General features: G+C 45.5%; 1 protein-coding gene across 1 annotated transcript in view; it reads left to right on the plus strand.

Annotated features, from left to right (window-relative positions):
- Positions 1–2,902: 2,902 nt before the first annotated feature.
- LOC138064653 (thrombospondin-4-like) overlaps positions 2,903–16,845 on the plus strand; it is a 37,649-nt gene continuing 23,706 nt past the window's right edge. Inside the window, exons 1-4 of the mRNA XM_068928231.1 lie at positions 2,903–2,987; positions 6,491–6,694; positions 11,019–11,266; positions 12,382–12,487. Of these exons, the coding sequence (XP_068784332.1) occupies positions 2,903–2,987; positions 6,491–6,694; positions 11,019–11,266; positions 12,382–12,487 (643 nt within the window). The remainder of the gene's footprint in view (positions 2,988–6,490; positions 6,695–11,018; positions 11,267–12,381; positions 12,488–16,845) is intronic.

The following is a 16,845-nucleotide window of genomic DNA, read 5'->3' on the forward strand; positions in this document are numbered from 1 at the left end:
TGTTTTGTTACTGAAAATGATGGTTAGAAGGTCAAATAGCCCTATCTAGACAGCAGATAAACATTATACTTTGTGAAAATCCCTTAAAGAAGGTTGTGCTTGAGCACAAAATCCCCTTCAGTCTGTAACGTACTCCAGTAGTAAAACTGAACATAGAAATGAAAACTGGAAAAATTTGCAGAGACCTTTATGGTGCTGGCTAAGTTCATCTAAACATGGATTCAAACTTCTGTTTATATACATTGTGAACTTGTTCTGTTCTGTGACGTTTTGTTGTGAGCACGCTCTGTTTGCCAGATTCTGCTCGGATGTGCATTCCTGGTGCTTACTGCAGGCAGAGCGAGAGCAGAATTTGGCCCTCAGGAATCCAGCACTAATGGGTTCATAATGCCTCCCAGAGAGCCTGTTGCTATCAGTGCGAGAGACTCTACTGTAACTAAATCAGAAGTAAGATGATATTTTAAAGTTATTTATTAAAAATTTTTGACAGATGGGGAAATTTTTCAAGGTAATATTTCCTATATTTCGATAAACTCAAAGAAATTACATAATAAAGCAAATAATATTGCAAATACTTGAGGGCATTAGCTTAGAGAGGTAAAAGCAAAACTTCATTATCCTTTTGTCCTTTCTTTGTCGGCTACAGTGACTGAATACATTAGTATGGACCCGTGAAGATTGTACATCTTCATGGTGTTTTTGCCTCAGGCATTTAAACCTGTCTTTTCCAAGAATGCTCTTTGGTGACAAAGGGCTTCTCCTTCCTCGCACTCAAACCAGAGAACAATATCTGGGCTGCTCTACGCCCCGGTATTTAGTCTCTGCAGCATCTGTGCTGTCTCCATCCTTTAGGTGGGAAGGAAGTCAGGACTGAGGCTTCTTTCTGGGCAGCTTGCGGCACTTTAAGTCCTTCGTTCTTCATTTTCTGTTCCATGTCCTTGCCTTCTCCCTTAGCCTCTTCCAGCCTCCCCTTGCTGATTCTCCCTGTCCCGTATCCTCCTGCACCTGCCGCGTTTCTCCCTCCGCTCTGCTGCCCTCTGCCAGCCCTGACACCACCAAGTCGTCCTGTTGCTGCCATCACAGAGGCAGGGGAGCAGGGAGCGAAGCGAAATCCTCCCCAGAAGGGAGGATTTATTGCTGTGTGGGGACGCATACAGAAGTGCCGGGGGGTGAGGGGATGGAAGAACGCTGTGCTGGGGCACGCTGCATATGGGGAGCACTCTCCAGCCTGGAGAGGTTGGGCAGAGGAAGAAATGCCGTGCAGTTGGAGTGGGGGCAACACTGTTACACACGCAGCCTAAGGAGTGTTGTGTGTCCTGAGGTTATGGGGGATGTAACATGCAGGGAGGGCAACTAAAAGGGGTGTGAATATAGGCCAGCTCAAGGCAGAGGAAACACCGTTGCAGGTGGATGAGGAGGAGCCCACACCTATGCCTTCTGCGGTGGTGGAGTGACACGGCCAGAGCCTTCCCTCGCAGCGAGCGCCCCAGCCCCAGCCCTGACGGTGCTGTGTCTTGGCTCGCACGCAGTGACCCCCCAGGGGCTGTTCTCTGCGGTGCTCATTAGCTGTATATTCCAAGCCTGATGTGACTGAACACGAATCAACACTATTTTGTTCATTTAACATACAATTTCCCTCCTATTGTTGTCCTTCTTTTTATGATGTAAATAGTATCAGACAGCTCCAGCTATTCCAACTGTGTGCTGGGTAGCAGGTTGGTAGGGGGGCAGCCATGGCTTCCTGGCGTTCTCCTGTCCCCTTCTGACCCGGCAGGAGTTCATCTGCAGGCTGGGGGAACGCAAACAGGGATGGGAGGCAGCAGGTAGCGGAGCAGGTTTGGAAACGGGCTGCAAGCTGTTGGCTGCGGAGCGGGAGAAGCGCCTTGCAGCCCTTCTGCCATGCAGTCCCTTGGGAGATCCCTTCCTCTGCAAGCAGAAAGCGCCAGAGGAGCGTGCCCTGCCTGATGGGAGACTCCACGTGGGTATAAGGGAAGGGGCTGCATGGCTCCTCAGCCCCAAGGGGTTTGCTTGCTCACCTTCCTAACTTCAGCAATGCAGAGGCTGCAATTTTCTGGAGTAGATGGAGTGGAGGGGAAAGATGGATGGAGCAAGGGAATAATGGCATCCTGGGGGCACATACGAGACTGAAAAATCTGTGTAGTTGAAAGGGAAAGGGTCTTTTCTTAACAGGCTGGTTAAATCATCAGGTTTGGGGTTTTGTTAACATGAGCAACCTTTTTTCAGTAACCCTAAGGCTTTCAGTTTGAGCTGCCCCCATGCTCCTGAGCTCTCTAAATGAAATGAGCAGATTATATGTTCTGCACTTTGCCAGTCAAGACTCTTCTAGAAACCAAATTTGCTCCAGTCCGATCTGCACAACCCCTTTCGGTGACACTCTTGACTCAGAAACAGCGGGCAAGTTAAAACCCATACCAAGACCAAGCTTACGCACCAGGGCGTCTGTAGCCGTTTTGCACGTAACGCCATTGAACAGGTTCAATTTCTAGACCAGGGCTCCTCGAAGAGGGGCTCGGGCCTCAACAAGGCGCCAGACCTGTCACCCCTCCTGCCTGCCGCTGGGGAACGGCACCCGCCGAGCGCCGCAGCCCCGCGAGGGCCCGCGGCCCACAACAGCCCGGCCGGGCCCCGACGGATGGAGGGGAGCCAGGACGGGGCCGGCGCTGCTGCCGGCGGGGGGCTGCGGCGGGGGCTGCCCGGCCGCGGCACTGCCCGCCAACCCCGGGGCTCCAGCCCTGCCCCCGCCGGCCCGGCTCGGCCCCCGCCCGCCCCCGCCAATGGCCTGCCGCCTGCCGCCGTCCCTCCCCGGACGCGGGTGGCCCCGTTAAACGGCGCGGCGCGGCGCGGCGCGGAGCGGTGCGGAGCGGCGCGCCCCACGGCCGCCATGGGGTGGGAGCGCGGCGCCGCCCTGCTGCTGCTGCTGCCGCCGCTGCTGCTGCCGCTGGCCCTGCAGCCCGACGGCCCCCGAGGTAAGCGCCGGGGGAGGGCGCGGGGCCGGCGGCCGTGCCGTGCTGCGCTGCGCTGCGCTGCGCTGCGCTGCGCTGCCCTCGGAGCGGGCGGCGGCGGCGCGGGCGCTTGCCGAGCCCCCAGCCCCAAGCGGGTGTTTGCGCGGGAGGCGCTGCCCGCCCCCCCGGGGCGCCCGGCGGCGGAGGTGAAGCCGGTCAGCCTAACCGGCCCGCGTTTTCCCAGAGCCGTTGGAAGTCCTCCTTGGTTTAAACCTTTTCAGAAGGCTGATCGTCGTATCGAGAACCGCGTTTTAAAGAACGGAGGCAGAGAGACAAGAGTACAGTGAAACGCTGAGGTTTTTTTCCAGCTTGGTGGAGGCAGTGGGCGGCCAAAGAGCTCGCTCTCAGCTGGGAAATTTTCTCCTCATTAGAGTGTCAGAAATCATTGCAGGGGGTCAGGGTTTCACCCTCGGTGTCTAAAGCATCATTAGTTATCTTGAAAAGTGCGGGACAGAGTGGAGCAATGCTTACCTTTGCAGTCATGGCAGAGAGTTGTGACTGGGACAGAGCTTCAGGGGGCTCAGAAAGCTGATGTAACCTTGCAGCAGAGTTAGGGGGAAGGAAGGATGTATTTTTTGCTCTCCTGTGCCACTGATTTTATTTCTACACGCTTCCTTCTTCTTTTAAGGGCTTCCCACCGTGTCTTCTAACTCTTATGTACAGAGCCAGTCTTGACATTTTGTGGCAGATCTGCAAAAAGTGGCTTGCCGCTTTCTCCAGATGTAGCTGATGCCTTGCCAGCATTATGATAGGACGGCATGCAGGTCCTTTCTAAGGCAAGCAGTACGGAGATCCCTGGGAGACACCAGGGTGGGCTCAGTCTCACGGGTGGGTGTGCATGCGCGCACATGTGCTTGGGGGCAAGCTTAAGCCTGCACTGCTCACTGCATGAACTGAAGCCAGCTGCATGCGCCTTTCAGGTTTCGCAGTCCGCTTTTATCAGTTTGTTTTCAAGTCTGCCTTTCCAAGGAAAGGAACTAAGAGATTATTCTTCAAAAAATTAAATCTGAAATTCTTGTGGATTTTTTTCTCCTTCCTTCCAAGCAAGCAATTATCTTTGTCGGGTCTAAAAGCTGTCTCTGCCTGAAACTCTGTTGAAGATGTAGAAAGAGTTTTCATAACCCCATTGTTCTTCTCTGGCCACTTTTGCTAATAAGTGAATAATTTACCCTAAAGGGTGGATTCTGTCGTGTAGAGTGTCTACATGCTGGTCAGTGGAGGTATCTCAAGAAAGGATTTGATAGACGCAAGTGGATCCTTCAGCAGCATGTATGTGCTTTATGGGAGCTCAACTGCCAAAACAATCTGAACATTCATTTAAATACGCAAATTTCAAAATGTTCAATAAGAATTTTCCATAAATGTGGAAAATAGACATTGACAGAAGTGTGCTAGTGTTTAATTATTACCTTTAAAATATTTTTCCTGTATTTTTAAGTGTTTGACTTCATCTGAGATTAATTTGTCTCATCAGGATTCATATAAAATATGCCAGTAGAGCTAGAAGTACTGAACAGAGCGTATATCTCTATTTTCTGCTAACAGAGACTTAAGTGCTATATTCCGGTGTTCTGGCTGAGGAGACACAGCTGTATTTTATGAATGGTTATTACCTGCAAAATGCTGTTGTACAGAGTAGTGAGTTACATTGCAGTCTCTCGCTTGGGCAGTCCCTTTGCTCTCTGTGGACCGAATACGATGAAGCAGCCAGCCTTTCCCCTCCGCCCTCTGGATCACTGGTCGCAGCGGGAGCTGCGGTTGTCCTGGAGAGCTTGTAGATCTGAACTGAATGAAGGGCATGCAGTTTGACCAGATCCCTCTCAGATATGCATTTCTTAGTTGTTTGACAACAATATTACAAGTGCCTGCAAATCAAGGGCCTGGTTCGTCTTTTGTAGTGTCCTGAAAACTCCCAGTAGAGTCACAGGATTCTTGGACCCAAAAGCAGTGTAGACTTAAGCTATTAAAAACAGACTGTAGATCTATGTGTCAACAGTTTTATGAGAGGAAAGGAAAAGATCTCTTCATTAATCTTTTTTGGAAATGACATTAATGTCCAAGTTAATGGCAGCTCCAGAACAAGCAATGGGAGGAGCATGCAGCCAGGCTCTAATTCCTGCTGAGGGAGCGGGGTTTGCCACATGGCTCTGGGTAGGGCCGTGCACCCATGTAACGCCATCCGAGCGGGCGTGCACGAGCCTCCGCCTGCCCAGAAACGCTCGACCAGCAGGATGGCCCCGACCTCTGTCAGCAGGCTTGCTTTGAGGAACCGTGCGAGGTTCAGGTGACCTGACCTGAGTTTGGGTAGAGGATACGCGTCTGCACAGGTCCACCGTTTTCCAGCCTATGAAGCTAAACTGCGGTGCAGCCGTGGGCGTGAATCAGACCATGGCACGACGTGTTGTCACGTGCCTTTGCTGCCTGCCTTGTGTCAGGGCTCTTTGGTGGCGGCTCTGTACTGTCATGCTGGTTTGGGAGAAAAATATGGCCCAGCTGTGACAGGTCTGTTGAGTGACTGGCTAAATATATCCTAATATTTAAATAACCCTTGTACACAGTTATTTATTAGTCTTTATTGGAAGGGAATAGTATATGTGATGTTTTAATAGCAGTAGGTTTAAGTAGGAGATTACCAAGAAACCTACTGGAACAGCTGATGGAGTTTGGAGACATCACGGATTTAGGAACACTGAGGAAAAACCCAGTTTGTTGCTTCTGTGCCATAAGGGGCGTAGCTGACATACTTAAGAGTATAATATTCAGGCTCTTTGCTAATGCGTTGTGCAAAAACTGAAGAGAAGAATTTGAAGCAGCTTTCACTATGCCTTCAGGCTTATTTTTTGTCAGGCCTGTCTTTCTTTGTTATCTGTGCCAAAAGGGAAAGACGAGTCTTGTTTATATAATACATCTTCTGAGGAGTCAGTGAAGTGAGAAGGAGGTTATGAATATCATATTGCTTACCTGGCTTTTTAGCATTTTAATTGATGCCCTTGCAAGACTCCATCAAAATGGTTCTGAGGATAAGCATACTGGAAATCTCCTGTCTGAAGAAGGTTCTGAGTCTGACTGAAATGTGAGCATCAGCATGTGGGTTTGTAAAATCAGAAGCAAGTTAAAAAGCTTTCTGTTGAGGTGCATCTCGAAAGGGCTACATCTTAGAGATCTACTTGAAAATATTTGAGTAACTTCAATTTGAAGACTAGGTATTTCTGTTTTAAAAACCTACCAATAATTTATAGAATCTATTGCTAACAGATGATAGGTTGCACAAAATCTGTATAATATTTTCACATTATTCGTGTTATTTTCAGGTTATTCATTTAGAGAGGATAAATTGGGTTAAAATATCCATATGGAAATAGAGATGAGTTTGTGTTTTCCAAAAGGTGGCATGGGGATGAACAGGCTACATTCTTCGTAGCTCGCTGTTGTATTTAAACTGCTGTTTAAACCATCTTATTTTTCAGTTTTTGATCTTCTTTCATATTCCAACAAGAGAATGGTAACAAACTTTCTGCAACAAGCCCTCAGTGATCCTACACTGAATGATGTGTACTTGCTCACAACACTCAACCTGCAGTCAAAGAGCACAGCCACCATATTTGGCCTGTATTCGTCAGCAGACAACAGCAAGTATTTTGAATTCACAGTAATGGGACGGGTGAATAAAGGTGAGTTGTTTGGGGTAGGTAGAGGGAAACTACTGCTGGATCCGTGGTTGTTGGTATGTTATGGGTGGCCATTGGAAACTGTGATTAACCTTTGTGCTTGAGTCATTCCTGTTGCTTGCATGCTGTCACCACGGGGCCTCTTCAGGTGGTAAGGGTGTTGAGAGCATCCTCTCTCGCTCCGCTTGTGCTTCCTTCCCCTGGCTGCATGCTGCTCTCCTGGCCGGGGAGCACACCCGCCAGTCAGCGGGTATCTCTGCAGCCTGCTCTGAGATATGCTGAGAAGGGAGAGAAAGAAAAGAGTATCGGAGGAAGGAGTCAAGTTGTTTTTCTTTATTTTTTTTCCCCTTGGGACAATCTCTGGTTCTTGTTACTCAGGAATGTGCGGGACACATGCACATGTTGCCTCATGCATATGAAAGGCGGGTTCTTGTTCCCTCTTCCCTGGAGGTCGGATGTGACTGTGCAAGACAAACATTCCTAGCACTTAAGGGATCTTTTGGGTGAATTAAAATGCTTGTTCTTTGCTTATTGGAATCAGTTCATTAACAGTCAAAGCAGAAGCTTTCGCAGATTTTTAGAAACTGGGAACTTCACTCTCTGAGTCTCAGATCAGTCTCAGATCTAGGATATGTTGCAATATTAAGGTTCAATGACAAATCATCAAGTGGTGAAAATTATCATTACTCCATTGACTTCACTGCTGATACGATTTGCTTCTGCTGATGTTATAATCAGGCAGCTGAGTCTATTATACTGAGGAATTCTACTGAGAAATTTCAGTTTATATGTAGGAAAATTATTCCATACGCTAAAGAAAAGCATACATTTTACTGGAAAGTACAGGGGAAAGAGTTAGATAAAACACTAATAGTTTTATCAGGTCTGGCAAATTTCTTCGGAGGCCAAGGAATAAGAACTAGTCTTTCATGCTATATGTGTGGTGGAGACGCATAAGAAGTGGCCACATAGCCTTGTCAATAACTGTCTTGCAGTTCCTAAAATTGACCGACTTTATTGCTAAACAAATGGTATATTGCATGTTCTGTCTCTCTCTCTGTCTCTCATGCCTGATATCTATGTATACCATACTTAGGTGTGATTTAGGTAACAGACTTAAGAGGCTTTTTGGTACAAAGTTGCAGAGTTTCTTTTGTTTTTGTCCTCGGTGTGTTTGGTTGCATTGTACTTGAGAAGTGTCTGTAGCAGGATTGGGGTTTAAATATAGGCAACATAAAGAAATGTGTACTGGCAGTGACTCATGTCCTTTATACCTTGAGTAGATGGAGGACTTTTGTAACCTAACTATTGCACGGGTCTAAGCCAAACAGAGGGAGGCTTTTCTCAGCTTCTTCAGCTGTACCACGGAGATCTTGTTGCCTCCTTATTGTTTTAATGCACCTTGTTTAAGACGTATGACAGTGTGAGAGTAGTAGGCAGTGTTTCACAGTGTCTTCACACGTGATTTCTCTGGAAGTGTCCAGTGTCCCATATGGCTACTTCATTCGGTAAGTTAAACTGCATCCAGGAGGCCGTCACATGAGCTGAAAGCATGGAGTGCGGGGGCTGTTTGTGATCCTCTCAAGCCTGGAGATCATCACTTAAGTGGTGAGCCAGTGTTGGCGTCTTAGCAAAATCTGAAGTCTAAATATTTGGGCTTTTGGAATAGTGCATGCGGGCATAGTGCTCCGTCTGCGTGGTATTTCCACTTATGCACTCAGATTCTGATCTAAGTAACCCAAAGCAGGCCCTAGTTATCTTTTACAGTGCCACGTTTGAAAACTACGTTCCAAATGTTTTGCCCCCATTCTGATTTTGTTGTGGCATATCTGATTGCAAATATGTTAGCAATAGTTGAATGTTTTACAGCACAATTTTTATATGGAATTATTTTTGCTTTTGCTTTGCTGAGCTCATAGTAAGGTCTTGCCTGGCTGGAAAGATGCACTGATTTACCTACATGATGTCAGGTAACTTTTTGCCGTGTTATCCATTCAGTTTATGTACACTGGCTTAACTCTTGCTTTCACCAGTTTATGATAAATGTGTCTTACGGATACAAGATAAATTGATATATGCTTCAGTGAAGGTGCTTTAAGTGCATCTGAATTACTAGGCAACTGCCTAACTTGTTTTGGTTAAACCAACGTACTTCACCGAGGCAAAGTCTCAAATAGGTCCGAGGGTTTCTTGTCTTTTTTTGAATGATACATTCTTAGAACAAATAGCACTAAATACATAAAACTGGTGTAACTTAGCAACTGTGTGAGGCAGTTCCTATTTACTTCAGCTTCATTGAAAATCTGTATCTTAGACAGTGCAGGCAAGTCGCTTACTCTCGGGAATGTCAGTGTAGCATATCCTGGCAGTAGACAGGTAATGCAGGGGCTTGGATGGGTTAAGTCTTGCTGAGGCTGTGGTCCAGCAAAATGTCCCTTCAAAAGCCTATTCCAGTTTACCAGATGGATATTTGGCTTTGGCTGAGGAAGGAATTCTTGATTTTCCTTCCAAGCCAGACTGCTCCTTGTCCTCCAACTATTCTGGCAGGTCGCCATCGGTCCGTTCTGGGCCCTGCCACCATCTCTTCTTTCTTTCGCTAACTGCTGCACTTGGTCACTCTGTATGCATGGGCTACATCCAAGGATCTTGCTTTCATACAACCCTGTGTGCATAGTATTCACATAAGTAAAACGCCTGCAACGTACTCTGTCTTGCCAAATCTTTGAGTTTGCCAACAAACGCTACCTTTTAGCAAGTTACTGGTGACCTCATGCACCTTTGCGGAAATCTCAGCTCTGGCAGCGTTTTGACACAGACAGAAGTGAAAACATTCCAGATATTGATCACAGCTGCTGGGACTTAAGCACTAGTGTACGCTTTAAAGACGAAGACGTGTTCTGCCCTGTTCATGCTGGTATAAATCTGGATTTGTTCAGTCATTAGACCGAGCAATTAGAAAGATTGTCAGGGATCTTCTGAGTTACTAGCCGCATGTCCCCTGCTATCAGAGATATCACAGCATCAAGGAGAGTACCTTAACAAATCATCTTCCTTTCTCTCCACTACTAAACAAATAGAAATAGGGCGAGTTCACTAGGCATTAGAAGCTATTAGAAGCTCTCTCTGAAGCTATTAAGAGTTTTTGCCCTCCATTATATCCACAATTTTTAGCTGACCTCATTTTAGTCTAGGTGTTTCTTGAAGGTCAGAGTATTTGTGAGCTCTCGCTTGATGCAATAGTGGCAGCTCTCTGTGAACTTCAAACAGATGTTCAGAAAAGCCAGCCCTTAACTATTTAGGAGCTCAATATGTGTGCAGTTTGACTCCTCAGTGCATGTAAGATGAGGAAATCAGGCTGGGATATTTAAAACGGGTTCCTTAAAACAAGATCTCTTTAACATTGTAGAATAATTATATACTCTCTAGCTGCACCAGCTCATTGCTTCAGAGGATATCCTTAGGCATTCAGAGAGACAGGGAGAGATTTGATAAAGAGAACTAGCTAGCAGCTCTAAGTGATCTAGCTTGCAGATCCAGTTTCCTAAAGAAAGGTGCATTTGTCAATATTACTTAGTGTGTAAGAATTTTTTTTGTTTGTTGCTGTGTTTTTGACGGTGCACTTTACTTTGTTAAATGAGAGTGTGTTGTGTTGGAAGTATCAAGTAGGTCACTCACTAAACCCTTGAAGAAAGAGTTGAGAGCACAGTTAGTCATCTAAAGGGGCAGGTTGTCTTCTCTGGCTTACAGTTTGTTTTCATGTACTGTTTGTTACAACGAAATGCAGATAATCCCTGCTTGGTTCTGTTTCTTAATGATGCAGTTGGATATGCTGTCAGTCGGCTTTGCCTAATGCAATATGCTTTACTGAAACTGATGTTCTAGTGGTACGTTTCTGCTACACAGTAATTCTAGGGCTATCTCTCAAAGTGCTGACTGCCAGCATGTCAGCTATGCCCATTATCTTTATCGCTGTGTGTTTTAGCGCATTACCCTTTAAGGTGACGTTTCATCGTTTGAGCCATTTAAAAAGCTTCATCGTTTGAGCTTCATCGTTTGAGCCATTTAAAAAGGCCTGGCCAAAGCAGTGGAAAACGCTCTGCAGGCAGCAGTGCTTCACAAATGGGGAGTCACACAAGAGCTCTGGTAATCCAGCTCTGGAGTCTACATCCCATTTATTCTTACCACATATATCTGCATATGGGATGCATTTAACAGAGCTGACATGAGGATCAATACCAGAGCCATGGTAGTTTTCCACAGGATCTTCCTTGATCAGGCTTGGATTATCTGCTACCCTCTCATAGTTATTCTGTGTATTTTGCACTAGTGGCACTTCGCTATCTGAAGAGCAATGGGAGGCTGAACTCTGTCGTCTTTAGCAACGTCCAGCTGGCTGATGGGAAACCCCATGCTGTCCTCCTGAGGCTGAGCGGCCTGCAGCAGGGATCGAGCATGATAGAGTTGTATGTGGACTGCCTGCAAGTAGGTGCCCTTCGGGACCTGCCAAAAGCATTTTTGACTCTGTCTCAGAGGTCGGCGTCAGTAGAGTTACGCACTTTCCAAAAGAAGTCACAGGTGAGCAGGAAAACTGGAAGCAGCCTGAGCACTCGGGGGCACCAGTGGGGACCCTCTGAATTGCTGAGTCCAGACCTCTGCCCTCACAGCAGCCAAACTCTGTACAATGGTGCTTTAGTAATACTTGAATATTCCAATAATCTGGGACAGAAATGTAAACAAGTTCACTGTGGAACAGGCGAAATCTTAGCCTCATTGAACCCAGTAAGAGTTTCGCAGTTAAAAATTGTAAACAATTTTTAGCGTATTTAAAATTGTCAGCCTCCCTCACTGTAGTCTAGGTGTTTCTCACGGATCAGACCTTTTCTAAGCTTAGTTGATGCAATAAGGGCAGCTCTTCATGAGCTTCTTGTGGCTGTTCAGCATGAGCAACATTTGACTGTCTATTTAGTTTTCCACTTCACTATAAGCCACATGGACTGAGGAGACAAGGAAGGGGTGGGGGGGACTCCTCTGGGGACAGATGAGGGTCGAAACCCCAGCTGTGTGAATGCAGTCATTTTTCTGCCTCTGTCTACCAACCAGGGGCCTGATGTTGCTTCCTGTCATTTCCATATCAGCAGTCCAGGGTAAACAGCATCTTCCACAAGCATCTTTCATTGCTGTTAATGCAAAACATGCCTCCTTGGGTGCAAAGGCCCAAGGCATTCTGCCCCAAGGTTGCCCCCTCCTGTTGTTTCTTTGCAGACTAGAAAATGAGCCTGTTTATGTGGAGAATTACGGAGGTGCCCACATTCCTGACGTGAATGTGAGCCTGTCTGAGAGGGGAAAAAGAGTGCTCTGGATTCAGTTCAACAAAAAAGCATTTTTATATACTGCAGATATAAAAATATGTGAACTTTCTGGTATGAGAGTGTATGAATTTAAATAGTAAAAAAAAAAAAAAAATCAGAACAAAACCACAGCTATGTGAAAATCTACCATGCAAAAATTTGGGATTTTATTACAGTTCAGATGGTGATGGGTGGTCCTGAAGGGACAGTGTAGGAAGGAGCTCTGCATGCTTAGGAAATGGAGATCCTATCTGAAAAAATAATTTACTTCTTCCAGTATTTCACATTTTTTTCCATTGTTGTACCAGAACTGTGATCTCTCAATTTCTTCTGTGACTCCAGGATACACTAGATGAGCTGAAGGTGGTAACAGGAGGATCACTTGCCAAGGTGGGGAATCTGCAGGATTGTTTCCTTCAACAAATTGAACCTGTTCCTCAGTACACTGGTAAGACCTGCAGTTGGGAGTTAAAATGCTCTGGTTCCTTAGGATATCAATGCAAAGAAGCATTAAAAACGTGGAGAAACTCAAGATGAGTAATGCTGATTTTTGGACTGAATTACAGCCATGATAATATCCTGAAAATATTTTAGAAATAGCTCAATCTGGAAAAGAAAACAATCACACCGTTGCAGGTGACAAAGCAGTGAGTTGTTGGCCTAGTGAAAGAAGAGTCTGTGGTGATGAAGAGAGGCTTTTCAGCCTAATTTCATAAGACAGTGCAACTTACGTGATCGTGCTGTGCATGTCAGTTTTAATAATATTTTAACTATTCAAACTGGACTTGCAAACAGTAAGTAGCGTTAAAGGTGATACACTCCTACAGGCTTTATGAAAACAGGCAGATGGTTAGAAGAGCAAGACCTATCAGTACACTTATCTACATGGCCAGTACTCACCTTTTGCTGGTCATCAGGTGGCCAAGAGAGGGAAAGGGACGAGGCGAGGATGAGGACCACAGGACTGCAGAGCGCGTTGGTGCTGCCGTTAGATAGCCCACAAGTTCCTGTGGGAAAAGCCATGCTAAGGCAGCAGCTAGTCCTGCCGCAAGCTAGCTGAGGCTTTTGTTCACCTGCCGGACTGGAAATCTGTTTCAAAACCAGTTTCTGTCCTGCGTCCCATTATGGAGATTGAGCTAGAAATAGGGAAGAAAGGAAGGAGCTGCGTCTCTTGGGGTTCCTGCAGGTCCCACGGGGTCTGGATGCCCTCCCTTGTGACGGGGGAAGGTGCTCTCCAGCCTCTCAACAGAGCAAACCTGGGCTAGACTGCCTCATCTGGACTCCCTGCCCAACCCTGTCAATCTGCCTTTCCAGTGTGGGCGTGAGGGAGCACAACATGTTCACGCTATGCATGCAGTATGTTGATAGGTGACAACAATGATACAAAAAAATGTGAGTTTAAGGTTTGAAATAGCATCCATGAGAAGCTTGCTCTCTCTCTCTCACCCTTTCCCCCACCCTCCAGAAAACTACAGCATTGCTATTTTTGATTAAAAGAGATTCAGTGTTGTTGGGGGACAAGACACACAGTTTTGATATGAGACCATCCTGGGTGCATTACATGAATGTGGGCATCAGAGCTGCTTAGCGATGACAGTATCTGTTTTGCCTGTTAACTATGTAAATCATCTGTGGCACACACGTCTGTTTTCTTGCTCTTTAACATTTATACACTTAGCCAAAAATATGAAGAGTTCTATTACCAAAGGCCTCTTTCTTCTTCCTTAGATCAACCTCCTTAAATCAACTTAAATCAACATTTGCAGATAGGAGGAAAGTGTAATTCAGTGTTTCCTCCTGGAAAAACTCACAGCTCAGTGAGCAAGATTTCCAAATTGCAGAATTATTGTTCTCATTTGTAACGTTCTGCTCCTTAATAATTCCAACCATAGTAACACAGGGAGATACTGTCTCCCTGGCTACCTACACCTGGCTGATCTTTTTGGACTGGCCTCTCAAGTTCATTTACTTATCAAATGGAATTAGTATCATATTACATTAAACAAAAAACTCACATGAATATACTCAAAGTCTACATAGTCAAATCCGCAGAAGGAAGAGGTGCAAGTGTTCCAACAGCAATATTAACTCAGCTGCCTCGCACATTGTATATGTTTCATGATACCCTTTGCAGGAGCAATATATCAGATAACCACAACCATTTCTTTAGCCAGAAAAAGCAGGAATGCAAGTGCTTAGCTGTGTAGGGATATGACACCTATGTATCTTGGTATAAGCATATGTATGTGTGTTTTAATCAGAAAACGTGTGAGAGCTTAGGACCTGAATAACGGTACTTGGCCTCGACTGAGAGTCCTGATCATTGCCGCTACTGTGGCAGCAGCAGCCGCCCCTCAGTGCTCAGTCTGTGAAGCTGAGATGCTATAAGCAGTATAGCTGCAAGGTGAGGAGTATTATGATCGGATAGAGGTGGAGCGTGGGTATTCGAATCTTCCCATGCTGGCAGGAAAATATGGTGCAAGACCCATACTTTTTGGCAGGTGAGATCAATACGCCACATGTAATCAGAATCACAAAATCGTTCATGTTGGAAGGGACCTGTGAAGGTCCTCTAGTTCATCTATGGTAGCTGGACTTGACATAATGTAGAAAAATAAAAATGTCTGTGTTGCGTCAGACCAAAGATTCTTTTAGTCTAGTATGCTGTCATGGACCCAAACAGAAGAGTGTAAGAGAGAACGCAGTTATAGTGTTACTTTCCCGAATGCTCTCCCAACCTCCAGCGATTCGTGGTATATGGATCTCTTGACCCAGAGGTGGAGTCTTTGTGCTTTGTACTCAGTAGATGAATCTCTCTGGTCAGTTTTGAATGTGTGGTCAAGTACGTCTGACAAAGAACCCATTATGTGTCTGAGGAAATAGCTCCTGTAATAAATAATTCCCTTTGCTGCCCACTTGCATCTTGTATGCACAACTTCTACATCCGCCTTCTTTGGGTACTAGGTTACAGGCTGACAGGAGACTGTTCAGTTATCAGCCATCATGCATACTTTAATCATGCCTGAGTCTCTGATTTGGCTGAGTAACCAAAATCTCTTTGAAAGACACTCCATGACTCTGACTTTGCCAGATGGCCTGCAGTAGGGTGTTCAAACCAAAATCGCTCCCAAGAGAGCTAGAAGAAAGGCTCATGTGTCTATGAAGCATTATATGGGGTCCTGCAGTCTCCCCGGCTAGTGATTATGTGTTGCCCTGCCTGGGCCGATTAGCTGTGCAACAGAGCTGGTCACCTGCTCCAAATCCAAGGCCTTGTAGAAGGTCCTGCCTAGGGTATGAAACAAGGAAGGAGAAGGACAGGGTAGCTTCCTGAGCCAAGCACTTTGTGTCACTGTCATGATTTCAGGTTTATGGAGAATAAGTATGTCAAGAGACTTCATTTCCCCGTTGGACAGTAATTTTTCAGATCTGTTTCTGAGTTTAATTATTGCTGTGAAAGCCATCCTGTTATCCAAGTCATTACCATTTCAAAATATGGGAACTGGACACAAGCTGGTCTGGGGAGTCACCTCAGTAGATGGGCTGTGGATGAGAGAGACAGGGTGGTAGGACCAGGTAACTGTTGAGCCTCAGGCTGCACCTTTGGTTTGCCCTGCTCCATCCTGGGAGAAGCCACCCCTGAATGCCCCCATGCAGCACACCACAGCCAAGCAGTCCCATGAAAGGCCTCTCTGAAGTCTACCTCTTGCCATGCATCATCAGTCATTCTGCTACAGGTGGTACCTACCATAGGACTTGGCTTTAAATGCAAGAGAAAAAAAAAATCATGGGAAGTCTTTCTGTTTGTGGTAGTGCTTTGCTATCGAAATTTGCAAACAGTGCGTATGATTCATGGCAATATAACCTGTTTAGTCCACCTTAAAGTTTAACGGTCTGCAAAACTTAACTGTACAACATAGATCTGTTTTTGATTTAGATGCTAGCCAAGAAAGAAGCATCTGAAATCTTGAGAATTTTTTTGCAGATGACAATCAATACAGCCTAAGCCAATATTTTTTTAAAAAAATAAAGCAAAACAAAAAAACCCCTACATCTGTCCTGACAGCCTGCATGCCAGGTTCCACTGTGGGATTCTGAAATACCCATGACGTAGTTAAGTCTTGCTGCCTTCCTCCCCAGATAAAAGTAAGAAAAGGTTGGGATTAGAACGGAGGCAGGTTCTAGAACAGGTGGTTCCCAAGTCTTTAAACTTGTTTAGTGTTTTGGTGAGAAAATCTGAAATCAAGAAAATGTAGTATATGAAGAATAATTATCACTAGAACGTTTGGAAACATTTAGAAATGCTTTGTAGTACAAGACAATGAGGTAAACATTAAGAAAAGAATTTTTCATGTACGCTTTCAATACTCTCTCAAGTAACACATGAATAAACCTCCCTGAAGCCTTTGGACATGATATCGGAATACCCTGCCTGCTTAGAATGTAAAAAAGCATATATTTATGAAATTTGTTTTGACATACCAACTTAGAGAAGTAAAGAAATAACTGCTCAAGAGAGCTACAAACTCAGCAGGGAGCTACAAACAAAGAACAGGGTATTATTGTGTTAAACATACTCTATGCTGCTTCTCTGTCACTGGGTCAAAACGAATGTTTCATTTAACGAATGAGTCTCATGTGAAAATCTTGGGTCAGTTCTGCTCCCCCCCCGTGGCTTGTTATAGCTATAGTTTTTGCTCTTTTGTTAGAGGTCTTTAATTTGTTATTTGGTGTTGAGAACAGGTTTTTGATGCGTGATTGTAAGTGTGTTGAGTAGATGCTTTGTGAGTCCTTACGAATGAGGCAGCC

The sequence above is a fragment of the Struthio camelus genome, chromosome Z (genome assembly GCF_040807025.1).
Source record: "Struthio camelus isolate bStrCam1 chromosome Z, bStrCam1.hap1, whole genome shotgun sequence".
Taxonomy (NCBI): domain Eukaryota; kingdom Metazoa; phylum Chordata; class Aves; order Struthioniformes; family Struthionidae; genus Struthio; species Struthio camelus.